This window comes from Castor canadensis, chromosome 18 (assembly GCF_047511655.1).
Source record: "Castor canadensis chromosome 18, mCasCan1.hap1v2, whole genome shotgun sequence".
NCBI lineage: Eukaryota > Metazoa > Chordata > Mammalia > Rodentia > Castoridae > Castor > Castor canadensis.
The window spans coordinates 11,303,338-11,315,684 of NC_133403.1; the positions used below are offsets into that span (position 1 = coordinate 11,303,338).

A 12,347-nucleotide genomic window follows, 5' to 3' on the forward strand; every position below is an offset into this window, starting at 1 on the left:
TAGGGGCATTCCAAATCCCATCTGTGCCAACCGGGGAAACCTGTAACCCTGTGTTACAGGTCTCCAGATTGTTCAAAAGAAGTCCAGATTTGAGTCTGGGGATGTAGCTCAGTGATAGAGTGCTTGTCTAGCATGCCCAATGCCCTGGGCTGTATCTCCAACAACACAAGAACACTAAAAGACAAAACAACAAAAGGCCAACCGTTCAAGCACTCTAGGTAAAGCCAGGGGCTGGGAGAGTAGCTGAAGTGGTAGAGCATTTATTTGCCTAGCAAGCCTGAGGCCCATACCAGTATCACCACCACCACCACCAAAAAAGGGAAAGTTTGCCGGCCTGGGCTACTTAGCGAGTTCAAGCATACATTGGGAGACCAGTTCAGAAAAACAAATATGAGAGAGACTGGGAGAGAGGGAGGGGGGAAAGGAAGAGAGAGATTACCATATTGAAGTTGCTGAACTTTGAAATGATAGCAAAGCGTTCAAAACCATTTTAAACCCCTGCGCGATGGGAAGGCTCCTACCGATGAGTATGTATGGGAAGAAGGGTGTTTAGACCTTTATATCAATAACGATTTAGGAGCTGGTGGGTTCAAAGCCTGAAAGTCTGAGAAGGAAACACTGCCCTGGGGCTGCAGCTGGGTGCCTGGGGCCCGGATCTGCCATCGCGTCCTGATGGGGGTAGGGTCACTCCTAACCGGCTAGGAGGTAGGACTTCCGGAGACTTGGAGCCAGCCCACGTGACTGACAGGCTGGGGTGTAGCCCTGGCAGCCAATCGGGAGTTGCCGATTCAGCCGAGCCAATGAGGAGCCTGGCTGCTGTGACGCCCCGCCCCTGAGCCCGTTCTGCCACCCTGGAGATCCCGAATCCAACTCGGCCCCAGTTCTCCGCTGCCTCTGCTCTTCCGTTCATCATGCCATTCATTGAGCTGGACACTAATTTGCCTGGCAACCGTGTGCCCGAGGGACTAGAGAAGCGACTCTGCTCGGCCACCGCCGCCATCCTGAACAAACCTGAGGAGGTGAGTGAGGATCGGGTGCCCTGGGCGCTGAGAGGTTGGGGGCCTGGGAGTTGGGCTCTGTCCACTCTCTGCCTCCCCACAATCACCCGGACTCTTCTCCCTAGGGACCCGCTGGTCTGCTAACCTCTGACCTTCTGTGCCCCATGAACCCATGGCCCTCTCTCCCCACGAGTGCCCTTCGTCGCTTTTCCCACCATGACCCCGATGTGACCTCCAAGCACCTTGGCGGGTGCCCTGAGCCATGACCCCTCGGGCCACGCGCGTGCGGTCTCTCACACGTCCCGGTGCTCAACGCCAATACTGCGGGCGCCAGCTTCAGGCGAAACTTTTGTGTCCATCGCAGCGCATAAATATTACCGTGAGGCCTGGCCTGACCATGACCCTGGGCGGATCCACGGAACCTTGTGCCCAGCTGGTTGTCTCCTCCATCGGCGTGGTGGGGACCGCTGAGGAGAACCGTGGCCACAGTGCCCGCTTCTTCGAGTTCCTCACTAAGGAGCTGGCCCTAGGCCAGGACCGGTATGTAGTAAGAGGACCTATTTGGGACTGCTGCTGCAACCAGAGGCAGTGATTCTGCCTCAGGGCATCTGAAGTTGGGGGGCGGGGGGAATAAACCCTCTGCACTGTCCAGGAAGGGCACATGGGGGCCTTAGTGCAGGAAGGCCCACACACTCCTTTGCCACGCTGATGGTGGGTCTGCGGTCAGAATGGCTGTAAGATTGTTGAATTCCTGGCTCTACAGCCAACTGTCTGAGACCTGGTCAAGGCATGGTTTCTGGGACTTCAGTGTTTCCATCAGCACACTGGGAAGAGCCTTTTTTTTTTTAAAGCATCCTTTAAGGCCATTGCAGGAGTCTTAGGGATGGCCTGTGCACCACATCTGCACCTTCAGAGTTTTATTACCCTGAAGAATCCAGAGAATCTTATTTTCAAGGAGAACTTCTCCAGTCTGGGTAGGATATCTGACTATGTTGTGAAACTGAAACCTTTGGACTAGGTGAGACTGGGGGGAGGGGATCACAGGGTAGTGAATGGAGCATTGGCCTGGATTCTGGGCGTCTAGCTAAGAGACCCCAAATAATCTCAAAGTGAAACACCTCCGATTTGCAGCCTCATCTGTGAATGGGGGCTGTTTCAGGCTAAATGAACTCTCTCACCCACAAGATAGCTTTACCTCCTTCTCCCCTCCTCAAAACCTGGCATCCTGTGGCAGGGTTAAAGCTTCCTCCTGGAGGAAAGATAGTCTCAAACCTAGTCTATGCCCATGAAAGAAAAAAGCAGGAGAAGAGCAAAGGAACCTTCCAGAATGGAGTCCTGATTGGCCCAGGAAGGCTGTTGAGGAGTGGCTGCTCCTGGTGGGTGTTCAGATCCTCAAACTGGGAAGAGATAATAATTCTAACAATAAATTATATACCAATGCTTACCATGAGCAACACACTCAACAACCATAATAACATTTGATCCAAAACTGCATCCCTGGTCCCCTTGGTGTAGATTTGCCATTTCCATGAGGTAGAGATGTCTGCATTACATGAACCTTGCAGATGATAAAACTTGAGACCATGATCCCTGCCAGTCCTGCAGCCCCTGCCAAACTATCCCAGTCCCTGGTGCTCTTTATCAGGAACTTCTCATCTCTGGAAGAGGAGCCTTTATTCTTTCACAGACTTTAGTCATGGTCAGCCTATGCCTAGTCTTAAACCAGACTTTGAGAAAATTTAAGTGACTGGTGCCCGCAGTTAGGAGGGAAGGACTGTCCCTCTGAGCCCACAACTGACAGAAGCTATTGAGTATACAGCATACGCAGTCAGTCCTGGATGTCTGTCCTGGATGGACCGTGCCCATGTGCATCTGTCACCTTGCACCTGATCATTTCTCAGTCTGGGTCAATGGAAAATCATTAATGCCTTATGGGCCAACGTGGGCTGGCCTGAGAGCCCACAGTGGGAGTGCCTAGCAGGGGCCTTGCATCACGAGGAGATAGCCAAGTTACTGACATCTTTTTCTCTGTTTCTTAAAGGATAGTTATCCGCTTTTACCCATTGGAGCCCTGGCAGATTGGAAAGAAAGGGACGGTCATGACATTTTTGTGATTGGCACAGAGTATCATGGGCATCTGTGAGCTGACTCTCCATTCCAGAGATGCCTCCTGGCAGAGTGAAGGCCTGATGAAAATCACATTTGGGTATCCCTTTTGCAGATATGTCTGTGATTCACCTAACATTTTTTTCCTCTTCTCTAACTTCAATGCTAAATAAATAAAGAGAACCTCATTATGCAAACATAACTTATTTACCTCTAAACTCTCTCTCCAGCAGCCTGGAACATATGGGCAGTTGGCTTGGTTTATGAAGAATATTGAACTGGGATGTTTCCTGTTGTCACATTTGCTGCTCCATATGTTTATAGCAATGAAATCAGGTGAAAGGCTCAGCCTGGAGGGTTGCAACACAATGGGAATGTGTGGGAGCACCTGGTCTGCCCTGGAACTTCCTGCATACTCTGGTGATGGCCTGAGATTTCTAATCTCAACTTAGTGTGGCCTAGACCGTCACTTTCTGTTGATTGCTATGCTGGCCTGGCACACAGGGCTGCTTGCATTTCAGGGATCTTCCCTGGACTCACTTTACATGCTGACTCTTGTTGACAAATGACTGGAGCAGGGAGCTGTGCATTATGCAAAATGCATGCCAGTCATGGGAAAGTAAAGTGCCAGCAAGCCAAGCATGGAAATGCAATGTCATTATAAACAATGAATGTTGTCCCTGTTCTCCAACTGAAATAACATACTATGCGTTTGCATTTCCGAGTATTTCCAGGTAGGGTAGGGAGATCCCAAAGGAAGTCTCCATCTAGGTAATTTTCCAGATGTTTGCGCACAGTTAAACTCAGCTCATGACCCTTAGACACTGGTGAAAGGTGTCTCCCTGCCAGTTAGATATCTGATGATCCGTGTCTTTAGTGTACTAGTGAAATGTCAAATTGAGATTTTTATTCTGTTAGTCTACATGGTTAATAAAGTTAGTTTCCAAATAAATATGCCTGTCTTCTGTGTTTGTGCCTGAGCACTGCTTAGGCCTCCTATTAAAAGTTGGCCTTGGTGCTTAGGGTGTTGCTCAAGTGGTACAGTGTTGCCCTAGCAAGTGCAAAGCCCTGAATTCAGTAATGAAATAAAATTTGATCCAGGTGCCAGAGGCTCTAAGACTCATACCTGTAATCCTAGCCACTCAGGAGAATCACAATAAAATGCCAGCCCCGGCAAAAAGTTCTCAAGACCCCACCTCAACCAACAGCTAGCTATGCTGGCACATACCTGTCATCCCAGTATAAATAGAAGGATCTCTGTCCAGGCTGACCAGGGCAAAAAGTGAGACCCTATCTCCAAAATAACCAGAGCAAAAAGGGCTGGAAGTGTGGCTCGAGGTAGAGCACCTGCCTAGTAAGTGTGAATTCCCTGTACCGCCACAAATAAATAAATGAAATGAAAGGTTGGCCTTGTAGTTTCTTTCTGTGGCTTGCTGTCCAAATTGTTTCTGTACTTATTCCTTCTGCCAAGGTGTTCCACAGGTTAGAGCTCTGGGGTATGGCCAAAAGGGACTAACTCCTCCAAACCCCAGATATGAAATGAATCAAAGGAGCAAAACTAAAGCCCAGGGAGTTTCTGACACTTGGGTAAACCTGGCTAGGGGTGCCAGGGAATTAAGATCCTCAGAATCACCCTCTCCCCCAGAACCAAGTTTTGATTTTGCTGGACCCTGGCTCCCCCAGGGTGGGCACAGGGAAGGGGGACCTCTGATGAAGTAAGCATTTATGATCTGCATAGCACCACGTATCCTGTAAGTCCTGGGAGGAAATGCTGTTTCTCCAAGGAGTTGAAGGAATACCCATGGGTGCAGAGCAATCATCAACACCAGTCTGATGAGGATCCAGTCCCTGAGGGTTAAGCCCACGTGGAGGTCACATCACAGAGAGAGAGGGTGACAGTGACCCATACGAATAGGTAGCAAGTAAGGTGGTGATTGCTGTGAAGAAGACAACTTTTGTTCAGAGACGACTTTGAGTAGGACACAGAGGGTAGGTCCCCTGAGAAGCTGACTTGTAAGTAGGGACCTGTAGGACTGAAGTACTAGGGATTAGAGAAGCATATTCTGGGTGGAAAGCCATGAGATGAGGCCATGCTTTAGGGGGATGGTCTGACTAGGCTGAGCAAGAAGAAAAGTGGGAGGGGAGCACATGACACAAGAATGACTTTGGATTTTCCTGTGCATGGATAGGGTTTTTGAGTAAAGGAGAGTTGTGAAGCACTTGTGTTTTAATGAATCCCATTGGCTGAGGTAAGGAGGCTACTGTGATAATCCAGTTAAAGGTGCCTGGACCCTGACAAGCTGGTGGGGGTTGTGCAGGGTGGGGATGATAGGTTCTGAGTGCTATTGAATATAGAACTACAGGGATTGCAGTTGGCCATGGGGGAGGAGGGAAACGGTAGCCAAGATAGACCTCCAGGTTGGTGGCTGAATGGAGGTGCTATCCTTTACAGAGTGCCTCTGTGTTAAAGCTACTCAGACCACTGTGGTTGTAGAGCTTATGCTCTATGCATAGCTAACACCCAGGCAGACATGAGGAACTCTGCAGTCAGCCTGCACAGACCAGATGTGATGGGAGATAGGAGATCAGAGATGGATTCCTCCAGGGGGCTGGTGGGTGTACTGAAAACTTTGAGCAGGTGGAAAGGAGATAGATGGGACCTCAGAATACCAAATCCTAGAATTCCAGAGAATGCCAAATTTTGTGTCACAGAGGAAAAACCAAGGCACAGAGCCCAGCACAGTTACCCCCAATGTGCCTTGATTCCTGAACTTCCAGAAATTAGTTCTATACCCTTTTGCACACTCTAGCCTGCCTGGAAAAACTGGCTTTGGGGGAAAAAATAGAAATCACAATTTGCTACACATACTATACTTGGATATAGCGGTATTAAGTGAAAAAAGAGTCAAATTATGAAGACAAAAGGAGACATTTCAATAAATGCTTGACTTCTGTGTATGGAAGGACATTTCCAAGCCTTAGCATTGTGACAGAGCGAAACAAAAGGCTAACAGATTTTACATATGCAATGAAATTGCTTACACATTCAATGAAATACAAAAGAAACTTTAAGGGAAAAAGTAGGAATAACACTGTTAAAGATATGATATAACTAATTTTTTTATGGAACGCTTCATGAATTTACGTGCCATCCTTGCACAGGGACCACTTTAATCTTCTCTGTATCGTTCCAAGTTTAGTATATGTGCTGCTGAAGCGAGCACAATATATATAACTAATATTTTTAAGGTAATCTTAGAAAAGCATCAAATATATGGGAGAAACATGGGCCACAGAACCCACCAAGGAAGGGTTGAATTGAAGAGGGAAATGGCTAATAGATGAATGAAAACATGTTTAACTTTAGTAATCAATGCAAGATGCACATGTCACTTTTACATATCAAATGTGTGTGTTTTTGAAATGCATACCCTGAATTAATATTTGCAGAGCACTTCCATAATTTCTGGCACATAGTGGGGGCCTGGTGTTAATGACGGAGCATAACTCCCTGGCTGCAGGTAGGGTATCACATTTTTGGAGGGACATTTGACTGTAAGTTTCTTCACTGCCCTAAAACTAAACTACAAGTCGTTGAACTTGGCAGTGAAGACCTTGCTTCACTCTTAGCTACACCTTTCTGGCTGCATTCACTTCAGACCCCTCTCCTGCTTCTACCTTGGCCTTTTAGCTTTGCCTCATGCTGCTCTCACATTGCTTTCTTTGCCTGGTGCCTGTCTGGGTCTTTTGGCATTTAACATGTTGCTATCCCAGGGAGACTTTCCTGACCTCTCCAAACCCAAGCCAGGTCAGGTGACCTCTCTGGTCTCCTTAGCTCCATAGTTTCTGTCCCTCAGATCTAACACAGAGCAGGCTCCTTGTCTCCTGGACTGAACACAGTCACAAATGAGGTTGACTGGGTAAAGAGATGTCTGATCAGGAATGTCCTCTGAACCTAGGTCTTTTTCTTCTCTCTGAGATGACGTCTTCCACAGGTGGGATACAAGTGGAAGTTCATGAACTTTCTCAAAGGAAGGGAAGTCCCTAGTTATTTCTTGCCTGTCTTGGTGCTGAACAGCCTTGATCTTTCATGCCTGCTCCTAATCCTGACTGTTCTCTTTTCTGTGTCTCAGACTTACCACCTATCCCTGCCATTTCCTCTCAGGACTGTCACAAACTATCTGTCAGGTCCCAAATTATGTGATAGCTACATGTACTAAATAAACTGTTAACAGGACAGAGTCTCTTGGTCTCCCTGACTTCCCACAGAGGCTCCTTTATTATGCACACTCATACAGAAATTTATATTTGTAATTGAAAGTGTCCATATACAAACACACACATAACTGAATTGAAATGACTTTGCAACACTGATGAGACTCATGTTAAATCAACTCCTAATCTTGACTTCGATGACACCCTGTGCCACCTTCTGGCAAAGAGTAGGAAAGCAGATGTCTGCGGAGGGGTTGGGGGAGGGAGAGAGCCAGAGATGGTATGGCACCACCTACTGGCTTCTGTCAGCAGGTCTACGGATTGTTTAAAAGAAGCTAGGATTTCATACTGAATGTGAAGTTGTCTCATTTCCAAACTGTGGGAACTCATTTAAAGAAATGCATGTATATTTGTATTTGAACTCACTACCATTTCAGCCACTCTGCCAGACCTTAAAATTATTTTAAACCTCTGTGGCATGAATATTACAATCCAGTTTGGATAAGGTCCCTCAGTGTGTGGGTGGGTAGAGATGTTAAGATAGCTACCTAAATATGGCTTAGGAAATGTGGCCCCAATGCAGAGGTTCGCAGAAGACTGAGGAGAGGGAAAATCACCACCGGTCCAGTTGAAGCAGGTGGACGGGTCCTTGGTGCAGGTTGAGTCTTGTAGCATGCAGGGTGGTAGAACTTTCTGAACTCAGAGCCAGCGCACCTGTCCATGACATGCCATGTTGACAGCCAATCGGGGAGCAGTGAATCTCTGCCCAGCCAACGAGCAGCCTGGTTGCCTGGACACCTTGGCCCTGCTCCCTATTTCATTACCCTTTGGATCTCTGAACTATCGGAGCGCACCTTTGCAGCAGCTCTCTAGCTCTCTAGCTCTCTCCCGTCAGACATGCCAACCATTGAGCTGGACACGAATTTGCCTGCTAACCGCCTACCCGCTGGTTTAGAGAAGCGGCTCTGTGCAGCCTCCGCCGCCATCCTGGGCAAACCCAAGCACGTGAGCGAGAGATGGGTACCCTTGGCAAGGGGAGGTTGTTGGGGGTATGGGTTGGGCTTTATCCATGCCCTACCTCCCACAGTGACCCAGACTCGTCTCCTCAGGGACCCCAATCCAACCGAAAATCTCTTGATTTTCCATGCCCCATGAGCCCGCAGCACCCCCTTCCCACTGACTCCTGTGACTGTTCCCAGCCATGACCCCGACACAACCTTGAAGAACACCTTGAGCCCACCCTCCTCATCCCACATCGGAACCCCAGTGCTAGCTGGGTAGCTCGAGTTTCAGGTGAAACTTTCTTGCTCCTCACAGCACGTGAACTTGACAGTGAGGCCTGGCCTGACCATGTCGCTGTTCGGATCCACAGAACCCTGTGCTCAGTTACTTGTATCCTCCATTGGTGTGGTGGGTACAGCGGAGGAGAACCAAGGCCACAGTGCTCGCTTATTCCAGTTCCTCACCAAGAAGCTGGCTCTGGGCCAGGACCGGTAGGTAGCAAACCCATTTTGGACTGCTGGACAATCAGAGGCTGTGATCCTCCGCAGGGCCCCTGCATAAAGAGGGTGATAATTACATTCCTTGTCTGTCCAGGAAGGGCAGCCATAGTAATGTTTGGTGGAGACTGTAGGATGGAATGTATTCCTGACTCCTTAGTGTTCCCTGTTGTTGACCCATTCAAACTCAGAAACTGAAAAAGAACTTTTTTTGTGGGGGTGGGGGGGCGTCTTAGGAATTGCAGCTGAGGAGACATCTCTGACCCAGTGTTGTCAGGAAGGCAGGGAAAATGGAACTTTATATGGAAAGATAGTGTTGCATTATTACAAAGCAGTAAAAATGGCTTTGTAGGCATCTCTTGAAGAACAGGGGCTGCTCAAAGGGTAAAGAAAGTGTATGTTTAATAAAAATGCCAATAAAAAAGAGCCCCCAAACCTCTTGATATGCATTGTAAGTCTTTGGTCACAGTATAATTATCCAGTGGTTCAGAATTCATGGTTCAGATCATTCCAGACACCTGTGGTCAAAGGTAGACAGTCCTAAGTTCATATTACTAGATAATGGGGCTTCAAAAGAGACCTCTGGACTCATTTTTAACAGTGGTCTCAATGATGCTTTCACTGTCCTTTATTTTCATACTGTAAGACCTGGGAATGGCATGGCTTCTGGGACCTCAGTGTTTCCAGTGGTCACTGGGAAGGCTCTCTAATAATCACTCCCCAGGGGAATTGTAATGGTCATTGAAATTGGTTGTGCACTGCACCTGCCATGGCAAGGCAAGGTAGGAGGATGTTATTCTGAGAAAGCCGGACAGTCATATATTCAGGAGGTTTTCCAGTGTGGTCAGAAGGAAATCTGGGTATGTATGTTTGATCAGTGGCCAGCCTGGTCCCAAGTAAAGCTGGCGGGGAGCGTCCTGGAGTACTGAAAAGAGCATTGGTCTACATATATGGATACCCAGCTTCTGTTTTTGAACTAAGACAAATCTGTAAATGAGGCTGGGCACAGCAGCTTACCCCTGTAATTCCAGCTACTCAGGAGGTAGAGCTTGCGAAGATTACGGTTCAAGGCTAGGCTGGGCTCAAAAAGTTGGCGAGACCCTTCATTTTTATCAATAAGGTGAGCATGGTGGAAGATGCCTGTGGTCCCAGCCACTAGGGAGGACTTAGGTTAGGAGGATTCCAGACAGAAGATTGCCCCAGGCAAAAACATGGGACTCTACCTGAAAAATAACTAAAGCAAAAAAGGACTAGCAGCATACTCAAGTGGTAAAGTGCCTGCCTAGAAAGTGAAAGGCTCTGACTTCAAACCTCAGCACCACCAAACAAACAAACAAAAAAACTCAACCTAGAAATGAACCATCTGTAGTTTTCAGCCTCATGAGGTGAGGGAGGTCAGGCTAAATGAACTCCCTCTCCCACAAGAAGACTCTACCCCACCCAAACAAGTACTGTGTGTCAAAGTTAAAGTTTATTTCGGAGGGGAAAAATTCCTGAGCCTAGTCCAAGCCTGTGAGAAACAAAAGACATGAGACGCTTGAAAGAACCTTCCAGAATGGAGCCCTGGTTGGCCCATGAAGGCTGTCGAGGACTGGTTGTTCCTAGCAGGTGTTCAGATCCTCAAACTGGGGAAAGATAATAATTCTAAGAATAAATAACATACCATGCTTACCATGTGCCAGGAACTCATAATACCACTTCACCCTGACAAGCCCTGTCCACATCTACTTGGTGCTGACTTGCCATCTCCGTGAGGTGAGATTTTACCTCGCAGATGGTAAAATTGAGGCTTGATCCCTGCCAATCAGAGATCCCAATCCCTGTCAGGCTAACCCAATCCCTGGTGCTTATCATGAAGAACTTCTTCTGATCTCTGCAATGGGCACCTTTATTTTTTCTGTACACTTTAGTCAGGTTCACCCTGTGCCTAGTCTTGAAGCAGATTTGGAGAAAACTAAGGTGGCTGGTACACTGGGCGTGCCCCAGGGAGCTACTCTTAGGAGGAAAGGTCTGTCCTCTGAGCCCACACGGAGACGCAATGGAGCACACACTGTACAGTCAGGTCATTGTGTTGCTTCTGGCCTGGGTGATGGCCGCCTATGTGCAGCCATCACCTTGCATTCTGTCTGGGTCAATGGAAGATTGCTGAGTGGGATGAGCAGATTGGCAAAATGCCTCATGGGCCGACGTGAGCTGGCCTGAGAGCCCACAGTGGCAGTAGCTGGTAAGTATCTTGCAAGATTGGGTGATTGCTAAGGAGCTGACATCTTTTTCTCTGTTTCCTGAAGGATACTCATTCGCTTTTATCCAGTGGAGCCCTGGCAGATTGGCAAAGACGGGACGGTTGTTACTTTTTTGCAATTGACATAAAGATGCAGGATATCTGTCAACCAGTTTCCTGTTCCAGTGAGGCTTCCTGGTGGAGACAGTGCTTGGTGGATATCAGCTTCCGGTATCTCCTTATGCACAGATGCTGGTGATATCACAATTCTTCTCTTCCCCTTTCTCATGCCAAATAAATAAAGAGAACTTTATATTTCAAATATGGCTTCTTTATCTCTCTATTATCCTCTCCAGCATCCTGGGACATTGTGGGGAATGGGCTTGGTTTATGAGGAATATTGAGGTTGGTTGTTTCCTGTTCTCATAGCTGCTGTTTCATATGTTTATAGCTCTGCAATCAGGGGAGGCTAAGATCAAGGGTATACTGTGTACACACATGTAAGCACACTGGGGATGTGGGGGACACCTGGTCTGGCCTGGAACTTCCTGAATACTCTGTTGTTATCCTGAGATTTCTGTCCTCACCCTGGGGTGATCAGGGGCCATTACTTTCTGTTGACTGCTGTGCTGGTCGACAAATAAAGCTGCCTGCATTTCAGAGTTCTTCCCTGAAGATTTCACACTGGACTTCACATTGTATGTTCACTCTTGATGATAAATCACTGGATCTGAGAGCTATGCACTTTGCAAAACCCATGCCAAACATGGGGAAGGTAGTGTCTACCAATAAGCCAAGCAGAGAAATACAATGCCCCTAAAATAGTGAATGCTTTCTTTACTTTCAATGTAGGTACATATTGTGTTTTTGAATTTCAAAGGATTACCAGGTGGGGGTAGGGAGAATGCAAAGGAAGTCTCATCTTAGTAGCTTTCCAGATGTTCCTGCAGAGTTAAACTCAGTTCATGACCCTTCTGCACTGGTGGAAGGTTTTCCTTGCCAGTCAGACATCAGATGATCCTTGTCTTCAGTGCATTAGTGATTTTCAAGTTGAAGTTTTTGTTCTGGTCAGTCTACATGGTTAATAAAGTTAGTTTCCAATGGAATATGCCTGTGTGCTGTGTTTGTGCCTGAGCACTGTTTAGGCCTCCTATTAAAAGTAGACCTTTATGCTTAGGGTGTGGCTCAAGTCATACAGTGCCTGCCTAGCAAGTGCAAAGCCCTGACTTCAAACCCCAGTACTGAAAAAAAAAAGTTTTAAGATGGGTGCCAGAAGTTCTGAGGCACAACTATATTCCTAGCTACTCA

At 47.5% G+C, this 12,347-nt stretch overlaps 2 protein-coding genes and 1 non-coding gene across 3 annotated transcripts; 2 read left to right on the plus strand and 1 right to left on the minus strand.

The window, feature by feature from the left end:
• The first annotated feature begins 823 nt into the window (after positions 1-823).
• Positions 824-3,306, plus strand: LOC109699628 (D-dopachrome decarboxylase-like). Its single transcript, XM_020184428.2, has 3 exons — positions 824-1,019; positions 1,363-1,538; positions 3,040-3,306. The coding sequence occupies exons 1-3, from the start codon at positions 912-914 to the stop codon at positions 3,110-3,112; spliced, it is 357 nt and encodes a 118-aa protein (XP_020040017.1). The 5' UTR covers positions 824-911; the 3' UTR covers positions 3,113-3,306.
• A 2,915-nt stretch (positions 3,307-6,221) lies between these two features.
• On the minus strand, positions 6,222-6,328 carry LOC141419069 (U6 spliceosomal RNA). Its single transcript, XR_012443741.1, has one exon. It is a non-coding gene; the product is annotated as a U6 spliceosomal RNA (small nuclear RNA).
• A 1,807-nt stretch (positions 6,329-8,135) lies between these two features.
• LOC109699632 (D-dopachrome decarboxylase-like) lies at positions 8,136-11,361 on the plus strand. The gene is made up of 3 exons (XM_020184438.2): positions 8,136-8,324; positions 8,637-8,812; positions 11,107-11,361. Exons 1-3 carry the CDS (start codon positions 8,217-8,219, stop codon positions 11,186-11,188), a joined length of 366 nt encoding a protein of 121 aa, XP_020040027.2. The 5' UTR covers positions 8,136-8,216; the 3' UTR covers positions 11,189-11,361.
• The last annotated feature ends 986 nt before the right edge of the window (positions 11,362-12,347 follow it).

What these genes read in the sequence shown, in the direction of transcription:
- LOC109699628 (XM_020184428.2), top strand. Translation starts at nt 912, where the DNA reads ATGCCATTCATTGAGCTGGACACTAATTTGCCTGGCAACCGTGTGCCC. An exon ending in TCCTGAACAAACCTGAGGAG is followed by an intron (nt 1,020 to 1,362) that starts GTGAGTGAGGAT and finishes TGTCCATCGCAG; the next exon opens with CGCATAAATATTACCGTGAG. An exon ending in CTGGCCCTAGGCCAGGACCG is followed by an intron (nt 1,539 to 3,039) that starts GTATGTAGTAAG and finishes TGTTTCTTAAAG; the next exon opens with GATAGTTATCCGCTTTTACC.
- LOC109699632 (XM_020184438.2), top strand. Translation starts at nt 8,217, where the DNA reads ATGCCAACCATTGAGCTGGACACGAATTTGCCTGCTAACCGCCTACCC. An exon ending in TCCTGGGCAAACCCAAGCAC is followed by an intron (nt 8,325 to 8,636) that starts GTGAGCGAGAGA and finishes TGCTCCTCACAG; the next exon opens with CACGTGAACTTGACAGTGAG. An exon ending in CTGGCTCTGGGCCAGGACCG is followed by an intron (nt 8,813 to 11,106) that starts GTAGGTAGCAAA and finishes TGTTTCCTGAAG; the next exon opens with GATACTCATTCGCTTTTATC.